This window comes from Alosa alosa, chromosome 7 (genome assembly GCF_017589495.1).
Source record: "Alosa alosa isolate M-15738 ecotype Scorff River chromosome 7, AALO_Geno_1.1, whole genome shotgun sequence".
Classification (NCBI taxonomy): Eukaryota; Metazoa; Chordata; class Actinopteri; order Clupeiformes; family Clupeidae; genus Alosa; species Alosa alosa.
Genome location: NC_063195.1, coordinates 33,109,140 through 33,130,292, shown reverse-complemented (window position 1 = coordinate 33,130,292; position 21,153 = coordinate 33,109,140). Strand labels below are relative to the sequence as shown.

Below are 21,153 nucleotides of genomic sequence, written 5' to 3'. Positions count from 1 at the left end.
TAGTGACTCATCTCTTCATTAGAGCTTAGCAATGATCTCTGGGAAATAATGGCTCCAGCATACTATTAGTGTAGAGAGACATAGTGCACATGTGCATACTGTTAGTGTAGAGAGACAGTGCTCGTGTGCATACTGTTAGTGTAGAGACATAGTGCACGTGTGTATACTGTTAGTGTAGAGAGACATAGTGCATGTGTGCATACTGTTAGTGTAGAGAGACATAGTGCATGTGTGCATACTGTTAGTGTAGAGAGACATAGTGCATGTGTGCATACTGTTAGTGTAGAGACATAGTGTAGAGACTTAGTGCACGTGTGCATACTGTTAATGTAGAGAGACATAGTGCACGTGTGCATACTGTTAGTGTAGAGAGACACATACTGTACTGTTAGTGTAGAGACATGGTGCACATGTGCATACTGTATGGACTGCATATACGTCCCTTCTGTTATGTTGTATTTGGGGAAAATCAAACTACTGCTTTCATCTGGATGTTGCAGCAGAGTTGCACTCTCTCGCAATATGTGAATGATTGGGGTCGCCAATGTTTTGTGACCTCAAAATAGTGTCACCTGCCAAAAAAGGTTGGAAACCCCTGTGTTACTTTGTCTTTGCCACTATAAGAATTCATGGTGCAGTGTGTGTGTGTGTGTTTGTTTAGAAGGAGATGGGGTGTGTGTTTGTTTGTTTGTTTGTTTGTTTAGATGGAGATGGTGTGTGTGTGTTTGTTTAGATGGAGATGGTGTGTGTGTGTGTGTGTGTGTGTGTGTGTGTGTGTGTGTGTGTGTGTGTGTGTGTGTTTGTTTAGATAGTGATGGGGTGTGTGTGTGTGTGTGTGTTTAGATGGTGATGGTGTGTGTGTGTGTGTTTGTTTGTTTGTTTAGATGGTGATGGGATGTCACGGTGTCAGCTGTCTTAGCGGTCAGCTCGTTAGACTCCGGGGCTCGTTTGTTCTTTTGTTTCTCTCGCGCCCCCGTAAGTCGTGCCCTGGTGAGGTCACACGCCCCATGACTGCTAGCGCGGTCCTGCTGAGGTCGGCAGGCAGGCAGGCAGCATTCCGCTCCAGTGGGATTGTCCTACTGTGACCTTTGACCCTCAACACTACCACTCTGGCCTCTTGAGACGTTCCCACGCCGACTGGGCGCTCTAATCTGGTATTGATGTGTTGTCCATTCACCAGTGGGATCATCTCTCTAATGGCCTCTGGCTGCACAGGGAATAACTTGTGTCTCATGGAGGGAGGGAGTGTTTTAGTGTTTGATCAGAAGTGATTTTTGGCATTATTCATGAGTTTAAAACTTAAAGACAGAGTTTTGTGTACGCCTACTGTGATACTTGCAGACCTTATGCAGTATGTTTGGCTTCACAGGGAGGCTACTCCAGGTCCGCAACTGAAGTGTTCTGTTCACGTAGGGTAGAAATAGTTTTAGAAGACTGGTCTAATTGTTTTGAACGTACATGCCACTACCACGTCTGGTGTAGCCAGTTCCATAGTGTAGTGGAGGCTACAGTAATAGTTGCAGCAGACGCTCTGTGTGCGTGTGTGCGCGTGTGTTTCCTGTTATACCGCATGTTACCAAAACCATAAAATTGATTCGCATTTGCTGCATGTGTGGTACAGTGCCCTAATTTTTCTCTCTCTCTCTTTCTCTCTCTCACTCTCTCTTCCTGTGACAGTACGTGGAGGAGGGATTTGGCCAATCGATAAGCATGACGGATGTGGACAACACGCTGTTTGAGGAAGAGGAGGCCGAAGGCTGTGAGGCGCGCGAGTCAGACAGGGACAGTGCTGTGGAGAGCGTCCCCGGCTCCGAAAGCTCGGAGGGTGGACGGTCCACTGAAGGCCTGGGCCTCTTCTTCCCTGAAGAGAAGTCAGTCGCCACACTCAACACGCATACAGTATATACATAATATACACATACATAAAACACTTAACATTTATCTATACATAAAATACTTAACACTCATCTATTCATGGGTTTCATCAGGTCCCTTTCCACAGGTGTATAAAATCAAGCACAATGCAGTCTGTGTTCATAAACTAGGTGCTTGATTTTGCACACCTGTGGCAAGGGACCTGATGACACCCATAAATACATCAAATACTCAACCCACATGCTTATGTAACATGGTGCATTAGAGGAGTGGTATAGATATGTAAATAATTATCTGTATTATGAAACTTGACTAAAACCATACCTGAGCACACCTGTGTGTGTCTGCTCTGTGTAATCACCTGAACTCAGAGCTCTCTCTGATAACATGAGCACACCTGTGCTAATCAAAAGCATTAGAATGGCACTGATTAAGATCAGCTGGACTGGAGGAGGTTCATTTAGAGAGTGCAGTGCAGTGATCATGGGGGGTTGCAGTTGGATTGAGAATTTCCACTATAGATGACAGAAATGTAGCTAATGAAAATCTTCACTTTATAACTCTCAAGAGCATTTACACTTACAGCATTAGACACACAAATGTGGTTTGATAGTGTGTGAGGTCTTTCTGAAAGTTAACTGCCTGCATGATTATAATGATCGTAAGGACACTGTAGTGTGAACCACTGGTGTGCTTGTACATGTGAATCTCCAGGACTTCCTGACACTGATCTTCCTGTCTGATTGTAGGCGTGGCCAGATGAACCCCTTCGTGACCTCTGACCGCTCCACGATCTCCTCGGCGTCCCTGAACGAGGAGCAGTTTGAGGACTACGGTGTGGGTGATGATGTGGAGTATGCGCCCAGCAGCCCTGACGACGAGACCCGCACCAACGGCCACTCAGACCTGGGCTCATCTGTGCCCTCTAGGTCAGAACCTCTGCCTCATCATTCATGTAGGAAGCATGCAGTCAGGTCAATAAGTAGTTGGTCAGTGACACAATTGTTTTGGTCATTTTACCTGTCTCCGCATTATTCCATGATTTCCTATACACTATCAGAATTCATCCTGCTACTGCTATCAGCAGTCACATCAATAACACTGTACACATAAGGATCTGACTATATTAAAGTTGTTTAATTAGTGTGTTTAGTGAACCCAGTGAGTTTTGGGAGAGGGAGAGTTTAAACTGAGAATAAGATGTTAAAAGCCTGGAAATGTTGTTGTCTTGACCTGCATTTTGCTTCAGAGTGTCTAGTCTATTTGTTCATCTTGTTCAGAGTGGTAACAACCTTAATCCTTACTAAATCCGTGTGTGTGTGTGTGTGTTTGTGCGCTCGTTCGTTGACTCTGGGAGCCCCTGTCTCTGAGGTCAGAGCTCATTACTTGTGACTCCTGACCGGTGGGTGTGGAGACTCGACCCCCCGCTAGCTTGATTAGCATTCCCCCACAGCCCGTTAGCGGGAGGATTTACTCCGAAAATGAAACGGTCCGATTGATCCCAAACTCATTACTGAGGCATTTTGTTTTAGATGAGTATGTGTGTGTGTGAGGCTTAGGAGCCTCTGATGGGACTGATGGCCTCGAGCTGTCTTTTGTTCTGAAGGTGAACTGAGAGAGAGAGAGAGAGAGAGAGAGATTATGGAGGTGAACTGTGTAGGGGACATTCCAGATTAAACTATATGCCTTTGGTAAAGGTTCAGAATAGTTTAATGAGTTGGCACTGGTGTGTATACAGTACTTGAAGGCTTAACTTAGATTACTTCACACTAATATTAATACTCTTACAAAAAGTCAGGTTGAGATTTTGTGGAGAAGACAAAAAATATGTTTTAGATTTAAAACTATGTGGAGACATGAGTGGCCTCTCGTTCAGTCAGGGCTGACTGGCACTGCAAGGATCACCGTAGGGATCTGTGCTCTATGGAGAAGGGTCAGATCAATACACAGCATTCCCCTGCCACCCAACACTGCATCTCTCAGCTGCCCTGCACACTCTGTCCACTATGATGCTTTAGAGCACCGTTTCCCAACCTTGGGATCGGGACCACATGCGGGGTCGCCTGAAATCCAAATGGGGTCGGCTGAGATATCTTAGAATTGACCAGTTAATTACATAAAATTATACATAAACTAAATTTAAAAAAATATATTAAAAACCACATGACATCCAAGTTAAGTAACAGATCATTCATTACAATCTTGCTAAGTAAAAACAACCTTAGACATGCATGAGATGTTTTGATTGATGGAATTATGCTTGATCAAAGTAGCTAAACAACCAGACGTGCAAGGACATTTGGGGGAAATCAAAGTAGTGCTCTCGTCTGGATGTTACAGCAGAGATGAGTTGCGCTCTCTCTTGCTACACGTGAATGATTGGGGTCGCCAACATTTTGACATCAAAATAGGGTCACCTGGCAAAAAAGGTTGGGAAGCCCTGCTTTAGAGGTTTGATATGCTGTGGGTGTTGTGCATGTGTCTGTGGCTCAGTGTTTGCTCAGGTGTGGAGAAGTAGGTGTGTGTACACAAATCCAAAGTTTCCGTTCTCTGCTATTAATTTGCATAAAATATCTGCCCATAAAAAGATTTATGAGTCCAACTTCCAACATAATTATATGTGTGTGTGTGTGTGTGTGTGTGTGTGTGTGTGTGTGTAGGTGTAGGGGGTTGTGGGATGTGTTTGTGTAACTAACCACATCTGTCTGCTGTGTCTCTTCTGCAGTGCGGGCCAGACTCCTCGGCGGGCACGGCCACCGTACAGCAGTGAACAGATGGACGTCTTCTGCTCTCAGTGCTGCAAGAAGGTCAACCTGCTCAACGACCTGGAGGCCCGCCTCAAGAACCTCAAGGCCAACAGGTAACGCGGCAGGGTCAGAGGTTATGGGATACAAGGGACGGGGACCTTCAGGCCTCATCACATGAAGCTGATGACTGCTGCTATGAATATTTTCTAAATACACACACACACACACACACACACACACACACACACACACACACTCTCTCATACCAGTGCTGTACAGATTCTTACTCAGATTCTTACTCAGGGTTACACCAGCCTCCTCCATCCTTATGGGGTATAAGATGAAACGGGATGTATTCCAGTTAAGTAAAGTGGTTGCCATGGTAGCAGTATTGCTGCAAAGCTAACCCTCCAATAAGGAAGTGAAGGCGAAATATCAGGGGAGAAATCCAGAGAGGGAGAGAGAGAAATGAAAACGCCGCAGTTCCTCAGTGAAGCTCTTTCACTAGTTCGCCCGTCGGCATGATTGCTATACTGAGTGTATACTGTAAGCTAAGCGCGTGTTTGGTAGCTGGCCGTGGTCATGGAATGCCTGAAGCGGAGATGGCGATAGAGCGATGGCCGCTTGCACCCCCCAGTGTAAGGAGGATGCGTAACTGGGCTATCAGTGAAATGGAGGAGTAAGGGGAGAGGAGGGATAATTTTCTTGGCCCCTTCGTGTGGCGATATGGATAAGGAGGCCGGCTTAAATACCCTGGCAGCGGAAGACAGGTGAGTTAATTGCTGTCAATCATCCCTAAGGGCTCCTCCCGAACTTTGTTTAGAAAACATCATTAAGTTGAACATGCAACATTTGCAAGACATGAGTGAGGACTCCAAGTAGCCCTAACAAATGTGCAAATTCTTTACACAAGCAAAGTGATGTACTGGTTTAGATTTGTTTTTGTGTTTGAAAATGGCAATACACATTCCCCCAAAAGGTACTATCCCTAAAAGATGCTGTCCTTACCCTGAATGGCCAAACTAAGGTTTGTCTGGTTAGGTATTGGCAGTTAGAGTTAGAAATTGGCAGTGTTAGAGTTGCTCAGTGAGTCTATGTGGGTTGAAGGCAACAGTGGCTCCCTGCACTTGACTCTCACTCCTTGTGCTCCTGCGCTGTGTGATGTAGTCAGCGTAGCGCTCCACCTGTCTCTCCTCCACGCTAGCTCCACCTGTCTCTCCTCCACGCTAGCTCCACCTGTCTCTCCTCCACGTTAGCTCCACCTGTCTCTCCTCCACGCCAGCTCCACCTGTCTCTCCTCCATAATGCTCCACCTGTCTCTCCTCCACACTAATGCTCCAGTATTATGTAAAATCTAAAATTACCTCTCGCGCTCACCTCTGCGTGTCCCTTTTACCTCACCCTCGTCTACCTCAGCACCCTCCAGCAACGCAGGCTGGGTATTTTTGGACACATGTCCTATGTCCTGAGTCCTATGGTCCTGTTTAGAGAAATGTCTCACTGACCAACTCAGAGTTGCACAGCACCCAAATTATCATTCATGTGAACACACACACACATGCCCATGCATGCATATGCACACACACACACACACACGTGATTCGTAGTGGGGACTTTAGGCAGGAGAGTCTGTTAGAGAGGATGCCGCAGCGCCGAAAAAGTCTAAAATAGAGGGTCTCTTGCTGACTGAACACTTCTCCACTCTCTCTCCCAGAGAGGGGGCCTTGCTTGCCCTTTCTGCTCTGAACATGGGACTCTCAGGTCTGCGCTCAGGTGGAACAGAGGAGAGGGGGGAAAAAAACAGCATGGAGGAGACGAGAGAAGTGTAAATTGAAATTCACAGCAGAGGGAGATTGGGTCGTGGAGTGGACGATGTTTTAATGGGAAATGTGACTTAGTCAGCAAGCAGGAGAAAGACTACATGTACCCTGTTAGAAGAGGGCTAGTGCGTGCACGCACACACACACACACTTGCATACAAACAGAAAGAAAGAGAGAGAGTGTTAAGACACAGGCGCCGACATATACATCCAAATCACTTAATCTGCTCTGGAGTTCATTATACACCCACAAGCAGACCTGCTGTTCAGTTGCACACAGACACACATGTATTCAATGCATGCGCACATGCAGTCAGTATCTACAAAATCTTGCATATTAACATGCGCGCTGTGTATCACAAGTGTGTGTGTGTGAGTGTGTGAGAGTTTGTTTCTATCCTGGAATGTTCTAGCTTTCCCAGGGTCCACACGCATACACACAAAAACAATAAGTGGTGGGAGCGGACTTTGGTCTCGTAAGAACAGAAATGCTGAGCTTACAGAAAGGGCCCGGCATCCCCGAGGGTAGAAAGCTTTCATCAACATTCACATACCCTTAAAATCCGCCCGCCATATCTTCTGCTTCTTCCCTGCTATCCTCCTCCAAGTCAAATAGTCATTAAGTCTCCCCAGCTGTAAGTGAAACTCAAGTATCTGTGAGTATCTGAGTTTGCTAATGAAGCGAGTTGCCATTAAACCACCCATTGTGTCTCTTGTTTTTTTCAGCCCCAGGAAGATGTCCAGCACTGCGATTGGCAGGTGAGTTACCTCTGTTACCTCAGTGAGTGACTTGACTGCAGACAGGGTTGGTGGCGTGGTTGTTTGGGTGACCAGTCAATTAATCTGAAATCAGTGTACATGGCTTGAATGCACAGTCACTAATTGTGTGTGTCTAATGTGATTAGATGAAGGGGAGAGGAGAGGATGAGAGAGGGGAGAGATAAGATGAATGGAGAAAGATTTAGGAGGACAGGACATGAGACATTGCCGTGCAATCAAGTGCAACAATTGCCATCTAGTATATTAATCTATTACACTGTCTTATTTAAGGGGCTGTAGGCTAATTTTTTTTTCATAATCTAGGCGGCTGTATCAACATATTCCATATATGAAATGTAAGTTAATGGGAGTAATGTGTATCCCTGAAAACATGGGGATACCAGGGTATGATGGTCTGTGTAACTTGCATCCTGTGCACCGGTATATCGGGGAGTGTTAAATATATTTCAGCATATGAAGACACTCTGGAGAGATGTGAGGATTTGAGCCTGGGTCAGCAATCTCCTAACTCTCCCAAGCTCAGCACTAAGAGAGACCCACTATACCTGCCCTTGTCCCAGTAAGTGTGTGTGTGTGTGTGTGTGTGTGTGTGTGTGTGTGTGTGAGTGTGTGAGTTTGTTTCTATCCTGGAATGTTCTAGCTTTCCCAGGGTCCCACACACATACACACAAAAACAATAAGTGGTGGGCCGGACTTTGGTCCTAAGTAGAACAGAAATGCTGAGCTTACAGAAAGGGCCCGGCATCCCCGAGGGTAGAAAGCTTTCATCAACATTCACATACCCTTAAAATCCGCCCGCCATATCTTCTGCTTCTTCCCTGCTATCCTCCTCCAAGTCAAATAGTCATTAAGTCTCCCCAGCTGTAAGTGAAACTCAAGTATCTGTGAGTATCTGGGTTTGCTAATGAAGCGAGTTGCCATTAAACCACCCATTGTGTCTCTTGTTTTCAGCCCCAGGAAGATGTCCAGCACTGCGATTGGCAGGTGAGTTACCTCTGTTACCTCAGTGAGTGACTTGACTGCAGACAGGGTTGGTGGCGTGGTTGTTTGGGTGACCAGTCAATTAATCTGAAATCAGTGTACATGGCTTGAATGCACAGTCACTAATTGTGTGTGTCTAATGTGATTAGATGAAGGGGAGAGGAGAGGATGAGAGAGGGGGAGAGATAAGATGAATGGAGAAAGATTTAGGAGGACAGGACATGAGACATTGCCGTGCAATCAAGTGCAACAATTGCCATCTAGTATATTAATCTATTACACTGTCTTATTTAAGGGGCTGTGAGCTAATTTTTTTCATAATCTAGACGCTGTATCAACATATTCCATATATGAAATGTAAGTTAATGGGAGTAATGTGTATCCCTGAAAACATGGGGATACCAGGGTATGATGGTCTGTGTAACTTGCATCCTGTGCACCGGTATATCGGGGAGTGTTAAATATATTTCAGCATATGAAGACACTCTGGAGAGATGTGAGGATTTGAGCCTGGGTCAGCAATCTCTAACTCTCCCGCTCAGCACTGAGAGAGACCCACTATACCTGCCCTTGTCCCAGCAAGTGTGTGTGTGTGTGTGTGTGTGTGTGTGTGTGTGTGAGTGTGAGATAGAGAGAGAGAAAGAGTGAGTGAATCACAGTGGCAGTATGAAAATGGCCTGCCAGTCCTGATGAATGTTTGGCAGGCAGCCCTCAACACCTCCAGCCCCTCACACATACTCACACACACGCAAACCGCTGCGCGCACACACACACCATCGAGCCATTTTATGAACAATCTCCATAATGGAGCCCAGCATATGAAGTCATCGCATTCAAGAGAAGGGGTGGGTGGAGAGGGAGAGCGAGATGGAGAGAAGAGAGTGTGATGGAGGAGAGAGGCAGGGATGGAGGGATGAAAGTGTGTGAGCGAGAGATGAAGCATGCGTCTGTGTTTAGGAGTGGGGGATGAGTGGGAGCAGAGACGGGGGGAGGTCCCTGCAGCGTGTGTGTCACTGTCATGGGACATTGGCGGCCGGGCACAGTGTGTGTGTGCTTGAGTGTGAGCACGTGGGTGGGAGTGGGGAGTGGTGCTCTGGCGGCACCACAGAGGCAGTGAGCAGTGGGTCAGTTCTGCTCCCCTCCTCTCCTGTGCTCTCCGGTGCTGCTCACTCTACTCACTGCGGTCGCGCAGAGGGAAACTGGGGCTCTCCAGCCCGGAGTCGCTGGGCTCTCCTGCAGCACTGCGAGTGGGAGGCGTGATGCACCTTGATAAGAGAGCGTGGCTGTTGGCCAGCCTAGCGAGGGCATGAGGAGCGACGGTAAGGGTGCTGCAGCCGCCGCTGTGTGCATGTGCTGTACGTGTCCTCTGCTCAGCGTTCAGTCCGTGTGAGTGTGTGCGCGAGGGAGCGGCTATTCAGAGCGAGCCGCTTTGGTGCAGTCGTCCTGCTGCAATGGGTGCATTCGCCTGACTGTGTGCTCACCTGTCTCTCTCTCTCTCTCTCTCTCTCTCTCTCTCTCTCTCTCTCTCTCTCTCTCTCTCTCTCTCTCTCTCTCTCTCTCTCTCTCTCTCTCTCTCTCTCTCTCTGTCTGGTTTTTGTTGTTCTTTAGGCAACTCCTCCACAACAGCAACATCAGTAGCAGTAACGGCAGCACGGAAGACCTGTTCAGAGACAGCATCGACTCGTGTGACATCGACATCACTGAGAAGGTACAGGACGTAGAGCGCGTTTACGCCCACTCCCACATTCCAACTGTCTAATTGAGTGAGCAAACTAGCTGGCTATATTACTGCAATGTAATAGCATTCTGGACAAATTGTGTTTTTATCTTATTCACATAATATGTTGCTGTGAAATAGTGTTAACCTAATTTAACAACATACTACTGCATGTGTTATTTGAGGTTTAGATATACAAACATACAAACCATACAAATTAAATTAGTGGTCCGCTGGATTATAGATATACGTAGTTGTGTCTGATCAGTTTTAAAGTTGGTAAAGGACAGGAGAATGCTAAGCCCCTTAATTAAGTGACGTCACCTCTTGCAGGTGAGTTACCTGGAGAAGAAAGTCACAGAGCTGGAGAATGACAGTCTGATGAATGGGGATGTCAAGTCCAAGCTGAAGCAAGAGAACACTCAGCTGGTTCACCGGTAAAACAAACACATCCACACAACAATGCGACACAGACACAGACACAGACACAGACACAGACACAGACACAGACACAGACACAGACACTTCATTTAGATATACAGTATGGACTGTTCAGCTCGGTTCTGTAATATTTTTGCAGGCATCAAATCAAATGAAGAACCGTCTATTTTAATGACTTGCTATTTCAAAAGCCATAGGATACACAATATTCCAGACTAATTATGACACATCCACGCCCACTCACAAAATGCACAATTCCGCAGCTGACCCACACGCTACCTACATGGTTCTCTGGAAATCCAGGATGCCAGTCCAGGATGTTGACAAACAAAGTTTCCGTTCTGAGTTACTAATTTGCCTAAAGTTTTGATCTGTATCTATGTGCATTTAGATGACGTGTGTGTGTGTGACTGTGCACACAGCTTGCAACCTTGACTGACCAATTTTTTGTGTGTGTGTGTGTGTGTGTGTGTGTGTGTGTGTGTGTGTCAGGGTGCATGAGCTGGAGGAGCAGCTGAAGGACCAGGAGGCTCGTGCGGAGCGCCTGATGGAGGAGGAGCTTAGGAGACACCGCGAGGCCTTCAGCAAGATGGAGCGTGACAAGAACACAGAGATCGAGCTCCTCTCCAACCGGTACTGACCCATCTACACACACACACACACACATATATACACACACACACACACACACATACATACACAGCACCACTGCAGTGCAGGAAAAGGCTTCCCACACAAACCAACTCTACCCCCTGGCACAAGCTGACATGGGTTTGGCAATTCGTGCAGAAAGAATGCAATATTATTATTTCTAATTATAATTCACTGATAAATAATCCATCTTTAGATAGTGATACGCTTGTGACTAGACACAATTGACGTGCCATTTTTGTCAAACACTGAAAACACTAATGAAGCAGTTGTGATTGCAGGATTTTTTTATCTGAAGAAACTGATAACCCATAATTACCATTGTGTTAAAAATGATGATTACAAATATGTCTTGTCTTGCACTTTGTCCATTTCAATTTGTCCATCTCCATATCTTGCAACAAGGTCTCACGAGATTGATGGTGTCAGTATCATGAAACCATTTAAAGTATGATGTATACTGTAGGTAACCATAAATCCATTAAATGGAATGTCTAGTAAATAAATTCAAATAAAGCAGCTTGGTAATCTCAGCAGCGTTTGCCACTCAGCATGAATGATCAGGTGCACCCAACGTGGGTGCTAAACAGGAGAGATCAGTCAGAGAAGTCATGAAATGCTGATCTGAGCCTTGAATGTAAGACACACACACCACAACTCTTTTAGGGCCTTAGGGCTTGTAAACCCAGTAGGCTACTTGGTGACGTTGATGCTCAGCGTTAAGGATTACATGTGGATGCCATAAATCTGTTCAGGCAGGCAAATCAACCATACCTCTGAGTATTGATGTGCGTCACTTGGACAATGTTGTGTTCATTTGATTGCTAGCTTTTCTGTTACTTTGTCCATTTCTTATTGTCTCTCTCTCTCTCTGCGTCTCCCTCCCCCAGACTACAGCAGCTCGAGGAGGAGAACACAGAGATGGCTGTGAACATGAACCGACTCAAATCACAGGCGGAGAAACTGGATGAGGTGTGTGCATTGCTCTGTCTTCAACCTTTTTTCATACAGAATACACCAAATCTGTACAAATTAGACTGATTTATTCAGGTCATAGATCCACAATTAAATTGAGCTAGTCCTTTTATACACTGAAACACCCTTGGCAAAATTTGACGATTAGAAACAACAAAACAAAGTTTTTTTTTTTATACAATCCTTAATAGTTTGCGCAAGTCACTTGTATAAAGGGAATGTCAGAGTAGCCAAAATATCATCATAATACCACTTGTTTGACAAACACCGGAGTCACAACAGTGGGCTATGGCGTGTTAAAAGTTAATTTGTCATCACTGAGATGTGTGTGTGTGCGCACGCGCATCAACAATCAGTCTGCATCATCTCCCATTTGCTGACAGCAGCGCTTACACTCCCTAGCCTGATTAACGCGTGTGAGCGCTAATTCCAACCCGTCGTCAGCGCCTCTGTTTCCTGGGGGGGAGGTCAGCACAGGGCAACAAACAGTACTCTTTCGACTCTACAACTGCAGCATACATTTTTGTGTACAGAAATGTTGTCAATGCATTTATTCAGTATTAAGCTTTGTACTGCCCTTTATGGTGGAGACGGATAAGTCCATTTAAGCAGACTAAGTCTAAATATATACTGTATGGCCATGTTATGTCTGTGTGCTCACAGGAGAAACAGAGAATGACTGATAAACTGGAGGACACCAGCTTACGGCTCAAGGACGAGATGGACCTGTACAGGAAGATGATGGATAAGCTGAAACAGAACCGGCACGAGTACCAGAAAGAGAAGGACGCCATGCAGGAGGTGACCAGACAGATCCAAACCTATTCTCACAGTGGTGTACAGAAACACCAACAAGATTAAAAGCTACCCACCAGCAAAACATTTAACCTCGTCCAGACAAAACAACCGTCCACTTTACTTTGATCCAGCTGTGACTGCTCTCTCTCTCTCTCTCTCTATCTCTCTCTCCCCTCCTCAGCTGATCGAGGAGCTGCGGCGAGAGCTGGAGAACCTGCATCTGTACAAGCTGGAGGCCGAGAGGCTGGGCCGCACACGCAGCTCCTCAATCAGCTTCCCAGACTTCAACCCCCGCACCCGCGAGACCGAGCTCGAGCTGGAGGTCAAGAGACTCAAACAGGTACGCACTCACTCGCCGCTAGATCTGTTGTGGGTATACAAAACAAACACTCAGAGTAGTCTATGAATTCCAACGACTGTACTTTGGAAACTTGTGAAATAGATGTCTAAAGATATGGACTTCCCTGCATATTTTACTCCGTTCCATCTGTACTACATTGCAGCCTATTTTACAGCCATCCCCACCTTCACAGGGCTGGCATTGTTGGCTGGCTTTAACCTATTTATGAACCATTCTGGTGGTGAGCTTCTCATTCAGCTCTCATTGGTCTGCTTATTTTTACCTGATTAGTTTTTCTGAATTCTTATTTGAACTAGATATGTATGCAGCTGCACATTATATTATGTAATGTCTTTGTCAATGATTGTCATGAAGTCATTTGCAGGTCAAATGCTACAACTGCTGCAATGAAACCCTGTTCTTGTACCTTGGGAGTTGTTCTTGTTGTTGTTATGGTGGCATTTGCCTGTTTGGTGGTGCTGGTGCAGCCTCCACCCTCTGGCCGGTCACCCTCCCTGTGCTGGCGTGAAAGTTCAGTGTAAACATGAAACACAGATAAGAGGATAAGCAGCATGAGCTCCAGCGATCCATCACCACAGTATTCAAATAAAGGCACTTGATGCCTTCAAGCTGACATGTCAAAGTCCTTGACTTTTAAGTTCACACCCACTCTATCCCTGGAGCAGTTCCTCATGGTCACTCATCTATCAAGTGATTTTAAGTGCTTGCTTTTCGTCCCACACATTTTACAGGAAGGGCACCTATATATATGAAACTGCCACACAGCACATGCTTCCTGCTTGCAACCAGAACTTATGGCAAGTGGCAGCAAACATGAACACAAAGCCGGGTGAAAATAAAAGCCTGAGAACGAGGAAGCTGGAGCCACACGAAGAGTAACAGTGATCTATATATTTTATTTTTGCGAGTGTGGGACGGATCCATTCCTGCCTTCTGTGGTTTTAATTATGCATTCCTCTTCTGCAGCTCTCTCAAACACTAAACAGAATGCGTAGGCGTGCCTCATGAATCTTCCCCGGGTGTTAGTGCCTAACTCACTGAGATATTCAGTGGGTATGGTGCTGAGGAAGTCAAAGAAAATGCCTCCCATTGAAAGCTGATAGCACTTACTCCCAGTGTCGAGTGATCCTTAAGCTTGGCTGTCCTCTCACTCGGCGTGCGTGTCGCCTCTGCTTTGTGTACCTCAGAGGACGGCTCCGCAGGATTTGCCCCCTGAGCTGCAGCACCTTGTGTCTGCTGGGGCCAGGCTGCGTCCCAGTCTCCTGGTAAAGCCCGTCCCGCGCCCCGCTACCACCCCTACCTACCCCCCCTTAACCTCATCATTAACCACAAATAACTACTCCAGCCAATTGTCTGTAGACGCTTTGAACAGTGTGCACAAGTTTGCTGTCCCTGACCTCATGCTGTAATTTCTAATCCCGCTTCATTTTGTCTAGAAGGATGTTTAGCGTGTTGTGTGCGTGTGGACTGTTTTTGTGTCTGCACACCCTGTATGAATGTCTTAACTTAGACTTTTTTTTTACTGACACTGTCTGAGCTCCAAGTTGATGGAATGTCTTAATTTTCTCCATTAAATCGTGGCCTCGGTAATAACAGAGCTGTTTAAACCTCGAGGCCTTTTTGCCCACCTGCCGAGACTCACTGTTCTCTCCCCTCCCCACCTGCAGGAGAATCAGAAGCTGAGGGAGCAGAACGAGGAGCTGAATGGCCAGATCCTCAGTCTGAGTCTCCACGAGGCCAAGAACCTGTTTGCCCACCAGACGAAAGCCCAGTCCCTGGCTGCAGAGATAGACAGTGCCTCCCGAGATGAGGTATGTACTAGGGCTACAGGACTGATGGACTGGGAAGGATGATGGATAAATTGGGACTGCAGAGATGTTTCTCCTGAAGAACTGGACTATAGAACTTAGAATGGAACATTTAGGATTCATTCTTTTACATTTTAATATTGTACATCTTCCTAAAATCCTAAAATGGGGATACAAAGTGTATCTTTCTAGCTTTAAATCTATCTTTATATCAATTTCAATTCAATTTAATTGTACTTATACAGCGCCAAACATTACATATGTCTCATGGCGCTTTACAGAGTGTTAGACAATCAGAGAAAGGAAAAGAAAAAGAAGGTCCATGGGTAACAGGGGTGAGGAGAAGAAACCTCGAGCAGATCCACGACTCAAGGGCCTGACCCATCTGCCTAGGGTCAATCAGCTTTATATCTATCTTTCTATCTATCTGTCTGTCTATAAGAGGGATTAGGTTTAAAGGGACACCAGGCAAGCCTGATTCTTTTTCTCTACGTAACTCTCCCTCGCTCGGTCTGAAGCTCTTTTCCTTTTCTTTGCATCTTCCGTCAAGGGTTTTCGCTGCTTCTTCGCCGGCTCTGCCATTATACACACGTTTGCAACAATCGAGAGAGAGAGTCTTAATTCGCTTTGTAATGAGTCATTTAACCATATACCGACTTACGAAGATGAGTAATTAACACGAAAACGTTGCCTGGTGTCCCTTTTAAAGACACTGTTGTGTTGTCAAATGAATGTTGTTAATTCCACTTTTACTGTTCACAGTTGATGGAGGCCCTTAAAGAACAGGAAGAGATCAACATCCGCCTCAGGCAATACATGGACAAAATTATCCTGTCCATCCTGGACCATAACCCCTCCATTCTGGAGATCAAGAACTAACTCCACCAGAGGGGAAGAGGAGTGGAGATGCTACACTGGACATATAGCACCCCCTGTTGTCTGTGCTGTGAACTGCACCCATGCTGGAAAACTGGAACTTTTTGCCCATGTGTGTTGGGAGGGAAAAAAAGAGATTTTTTTGTATGTCTTTGTTACAATCTGTGAATCTTTAAAATATATTAATACCTTTCATGCACTTTTTGGAAGATTAAGCTGCCATTGCCATCGCTGTAAATCAACAAAACCATTGAGGGTGAAATCACTGAGAGTGAGGAGGTGTGGGCATTCCTGACGCAAGGTGCCAGGTGGTCAGCTTCCCTCTGGCCACCCTGTGCTTGAGCTAACGGCACAGAGTACCCCGAGAGAGGGAGGCAGTGCAAGAGTGGTCAGAGGTGTGGAAGAGACCGTAGCATCTCAACGTTTTGAGAAGTGCTTGTACTACTGATGATGGCACAGAATGCTGGAGGGGAGGCAGGTTGTCTGTGACGGGCCAGTTGCCATAGCGAGAGGTTGTGGTTGTGTTCAGTATGTGCTAATGAGGCTCGGGGCTCATGTGAAGTGCCTGTGGTTGTGGAGAAGGGAAACTGAGAGCTCATAAACATGGACCACGAATGTGATGAGAGAAATAAGAGCAGACTGTGGAAGTGAAGTTGAGTGGAGGGAGTATGCAAGAGACTTGCACAAGGCAAGTGCCTATTCTAATACTTGGGTGAAAGGATGGTAAACACACAAATGTGCACTGTAAGAGTATGTTACAGAATCAGTTTAAAGGATATAAATGATGGGTTACTGACCAAGGCTACAGACGATGACATAGACAGTTGCGGGTCATACACTTGAATGTACAGTAGCACAGACTATGTGAATGTCACAATGCCGAAATTATATAGGTTACTTGAACTGAGGTGGAGGTTGTTCCTGAGGCGTTTGAGTGTTGTCACGGTGACCCAGAGATCACATGGTGCAAGCCCATCTTTTGCTAACTTTTGGTAACTTATAATGAAGGGACCATTTTGCAGCAATCCAAAATCATGGTGTGGTTTGTATAAGTACTGCCAGGTATAGGCCTATACACACACATACACACTTGTATGAGGTCAATTTGTTTTTCACCAGCAAATTACTGTTGAATCTACTTATGTGGACTGTCATGACATGTGCTCATGTGGGAGGATCACAGACTGATGGATAGACCGATGCAAATATACACCAGGACTTCTGTATCTTTGCCAGTGGCTCAATGACTGTCAACCAATAATAATTTATCAGCAATGTAGGCTCCAGCCAGGTGAATAGGACCCAGCCAGAGTGTATTATCCAGCATTTCAGCAACGAAGCCAGTAAAAAATTCTGTTTTTTGACTGTTGTATAGGGATATGACATTACTGCAAAAACATGAGGTCTAGTTTTGCTTCTTGCACAAAGCAATTTCTTTGCATGTAGGCTACTTCTGGTGATTGTGCCTGGCCTTGCCTCCTGTCTGTTCCACATGGATTCATGTAGACCATTAAGAGTATAGTAGACTGACTTTATAGAGACGTTCAGTGTCTTAACATTTTTTGTGAGATGTAAATGTTGTACAGATTAGTTCATTTTTGTTTTGTTTTTCAAAATCATTTTCAGGGCTAGCAGTAGTGAACTTGTAGCAGGACATTTGACTGTGTTCAAAGGTAGTCCTATCAGGACAAAATCTCCCAAACTTAGAGATTTTTTTATTTAAAAAAATAAATAAAATAATCATAATAATAATTTGATCTCATGGAGTTATTGTATAGTTGAAGGGAGTATGGTCCGTCTGACTGCTGCTTTATGTGATGCTGTTCTCCCTGAGCCAACTGATGAGCTTTCTTCGGAGTGCATACACTGCACCTTTTTTCGTCCCTTTCTTTCAAATTTAATATCCTTTAAACCTACGGGGAGAAGCTACCACCAGTAGCTTAGCTTAGGCCCAGTTAGACACAAGCCGAGTAAACCTACAGATGAGCGGTCATCAAGTTAATTGGAATTTGTGTTTTAAGTCATAGCCTCAACACCTGTTGTTAATATCCGGTTAAGTCTATCTTGTGTTGAGTTTGCTAAGCTAAGTTTTTTTTCTTGTGAAAATAAAATCATTGCATAAATAAAAATATGTTGAACAAGCCGTGAAGTGTTCCTTTTTTGAAGTGGTTTAAATAACATAAACAGGAGCTGTAGGTTACACTAGCATACATTGACCTATGACATCACAGCACAAAACCCAAGCAAATTCTGTAACGATGACTGAACCATGAAATGTGCGAAATCATATTAGCCAACAAAATGACGGTAGTGTCTACCACACTATAGATGGAAGTTATTTTCATTTAAAAATGAAATAGCCTATCCGTTTGAGGTAGGGAGCAGAACGGCGTCCACGTGTTAGACGGACGCTGTGTGTGGGGGTGGAGAGAGGGAGAGCCACTTTTTCGCAGCAGTGGTTTCTTTCTGGAAGTCTTAGGCTAAACTTGTGAAATGGGTAAGTTTCAACGTGAAATTGTCAATTAATAGTAAATAACCGCTTCGAAAGACATTTCTGATGCACACGGTTCCACTAAATGAGAGAGATCGTTTGTAAATCCATGCTATTGCATTTTCTCCAAGAAATCCTCTCATTTCACATTTGAAGCTGTGCAGTGTAGGCTACTCAACGATATCGCTTAAGCACTTCTAAATTTTCTGAACATGAACATTGGCCTAATGATGTGTTTAACTAAAGAATGTGTTGTTTTACCAACACCTAGCCTGTATACCAGCTTTGTTTATACTTTGGTTGTTATGACGTGCATGTTTGATGTAGTTTTTTGCATTGACTGATTAGCGTCAGATTAGACTCCATGGCCTACAGTTCTCTTACTTTACATTGGCCATTTCTCCTCCAGGTAGGCAGAAAAGTGTTGGCGAGGTGGGCCTGCCCAAAGTGACACCCCAGTCTGCGTTGTCTGTGAAGATCGCCCCAGATCAATCTCAGGCCCAAACTCAACCTAGGCAACGGCCATCAAGGACCAATGGGAGGAGGAAGAGGTCCACAGTAGAAAACTTTAATTTCCCAACACATGAGCTATGGGACAAAGAGGACTGGGAGAAGACTAAAGAGAACCATTACCTGTACCATCATGGTGAGTTACAAATGTGTCAAACGGTCGTGCCAGGTAGAAAGTTAGGATGGTATTTGGAAATGCATTTTCAATGCATTTTTATCTATTTTATGTGGTAAGCCTATGGTCAAAGACTCCTCTTAAAACTGAGAACAGATTTACTCCAACACTCACTCATCCTTTGACTCATTGGCTCTGATGGTGCTGGGGACATAGGTTGCCTTCACACTGGGTCCGTTTAACTGGACCGTACCCCCCTTGCCCTGATCCTGCTGGACTCTGTTCACATTACTTTTTTGTTTTTTGCGGACCCGGGTCCTTTTATGTCAAATACTAACTTCTATTCACTAATATCGCTTGGCAATGTCACAAAAAACAGCAGTTAATTTCCTGGTTTTAGAACAGATAGCATTCGAACCGCACCGGAGTTTTAACAAACTGTACCCCCGACCACTGGTCCGGACCCGGTTCCGCAAGACTGCGTTCAGACTATCAAAAATCACCGAACTGGTCAAAACGAACTCAGGTCCGGACCAAACAGTCTCGTGTGAACGCGCCCTTAATATCCCCTCTTGCAGGTGGAGGCGAGAAGGGAGCAGCCGAGTCAAAGTCTGGGGACCCCACCGAGCCCTCCAAAGTCCAGCCCTGGTCTCGCCTCCGGCCGAGCAGCAGGAGAGGCCCCAAAAAGAGCTACTTCAAATGGAGGAAGAGGAAGGCCAGCGTGGACGAAGACCCCCCTCTGCCCCACGAGGACTGGGAGCAGGAGATCCGCGAGCAGGCCAGCGACAACTCGGAGGCCAATCACAGCAGCCCGTATGGTGAGTGTCACCGCTGGCCTAAAATGGCCGCCACCAATTCCCACAAAGAAGGACTCTTCCCACAAGGAAGAACTCTTCTCTCTGCTGCAATAGGCATGAACTTTGCGTGCTTTACTAATAGGTTATAGTTGATCAAACCTATTTAAAATAATGCCACTTGTAAATGCCCCCAACAGTTTAATGAAACATTTTGTCCCTGGCGAACCTCGGTGTGCTCTTGATGAGACTCTCTGGTCATTGCAGTATTTGCTAGTGGCACTCTGCTGCTCTGTATGAAGTGTAGACCCTGTGCTGTGTCCCCCTGTGCAGGCATCGAGGATGTCCTGACGGTGGCCATGATGAAGCTGAGCATGGAGGACAGGAACGGGTGCATGCCGTCCCTCTACAACCCCAGCGTCCACCACATGCCCCCGGTCAAGTGGGAGTACGGCAGCCATGCCACGGTGGAGGGGCAGTTCTCGGACGCAGAGGAGTGATGGCTCCTCGGGTCCTGGTTCGTTAGGGATGGTTGAGCACTTATGAGTTTGGTTTCTATGCTGGTTTTCTAGTTTGACTGACAGATTCTCTGTCTGTCAGTTGTGGTCTGTGTATTAGTTTTTGCAGTTAATACTGACACTAGAGTTATGGATTTTGTGAAGAAGATTAAGAAGATTAATTTAAAAAACACTTATTTTATTATTTTAATTCTAATCACTTGGCATCTTATTATGTAATGTCATTTTATTATGTATTTACTTTCACACTTTAGTTACTTTTATCAGGTTTTTTTAATTAATTGGTCAAGTGATTGGTTTCATAACAACAGAAAGAGTTCAGATTTGTTTACTCACTGGTAAAGTATCTGGTCACACCAAATTTGAGGGCAGCTACACTACAGTTAACTCATCAACTTTTAGCTTTGGTTCCTTTGCTTGGAGTGGGTTGATTTTGGGGGAATGTGGGGGGGGGTTGAGTTCACTGTTCAGGATCTCTGGAACAAAAATAAATTCAGCATTCCAAAAGAACATGGGTTTCCGGTCTGAATAATTCCATGTTTGCTAGCAAGAATGCACTCTGACACGGAATCCCCCGGCTCTGCCATCCAACCAGAAATCTAACGGCTCCCAAGTTTCTACCGAAGACAAGGATCATCTGCTTCAGAGAATAAATCATTCAGAGGGCAAAATTACATCCTCTCAGCAATCTGTTCAGCACATGTGCAATCTTAATGTACAGTAAAAAAAAAATAATGGCAAAAGTGTAGTTTTGGAGGGAACCTGGTAAAGACTGTGTGAATGTACATCTTAGCAGATTATTTGCATCTTTTTACACATGAGAACCTTTAAGAAATATTCAGCTAAGCGCATATTACACCGGTCTCAGTCATCAACTGAGTTGTTTCAGTGTGTT

General features: G+C 45.3%; 2 protein-coding genes across 4 annotated transcripts in view; both read left to right on the top strand.

The window, feature by feature from the left end:
• rab11fip4b (RAB11 family interacting protein 4 (class II) b) overlaps nt 1-17,971 on the top strand; it is a 28,392-nt gene extending 10,421 nt beyond the window's left edge. The window contains exons 2-14 of one of the 3 annotated variants that reach the window (XM_048248597.1): nt 1,678-1,871; nt 2,625-2,804; nt 4,601-4,735; nt 8,174-8,206; nt 9,812-9,911; nt 10,254-10,357; nt 10,854-10,994; nt 11,903-11,984; nt 12,651-12,788; nt 12,967-13,125; nt 14,334-14,411; nt 14,814-14,957; nt 15,717-17,971. In XM_048248597.1, the coding sequence (XP_048104554.1) occupies nt 1,678-1,871; nt 2,625-2,804; nt 4,601-4,735; nt 8,174-8,206; nt 9,812-9,911; nt 10,254-10,357; nt 10,854-10,994; nt 11,903-11,984; nt 12,651-12,788; nt 12,967-13,125; nt 14,334-14,411; nt 14,814-14,957; nt 15,717-15,833 (1,605 nt within the window). In that variant the 3' untranslated portion in view covers nt 15,834-17,971. Of the gene's footprint in view, nt 1-1,677; nt 1,872-2,624; nt 2,805-4,600; nt 4,736-7,168; nt 7,202-8,173; nt 8,207-9,811; nt 9,912-10,253; nt 10,358-10,853; nt 10,995-11,902; nt 11,985-12,650; nt 12,789-12,966; nt 13,126-14,333; nt 14,412-14,813; nt 14,958-15,716 lie in introns of all 3 variants that reach the window. The other 2 variants (XM_048248595.1, XM_048248598.1) reach the window with 2 other exon arrangements.
• Nucleotides 17,972-18,176: 205 nt separating this feature from the next.
• LOC125298093 (coordinator of PRMT5 and differentiation stimulator-like) lies at nt 18,177-20,690 on the top strand. Its single transcript, XM_048248765.1, has 4 exons — nt 18,177-18,327; nt 18,731-18,967; nt 19,525-19,764; nt 20,074-20,690. Exons 1-4 carry the CDS (start codon nt 18,324-18,326, stop codon nt 20,238-20,240), a joined length of 648 nt encoding a protein of 215 aa, XP_048104722.1. The 5' UTR covers nt 18,177-18,323; the 3' UTR covers nt 20,241-20,690.
• The last annotated feature ends 463 nt before the right edge of the window (nt 20,691-21,153 follow it).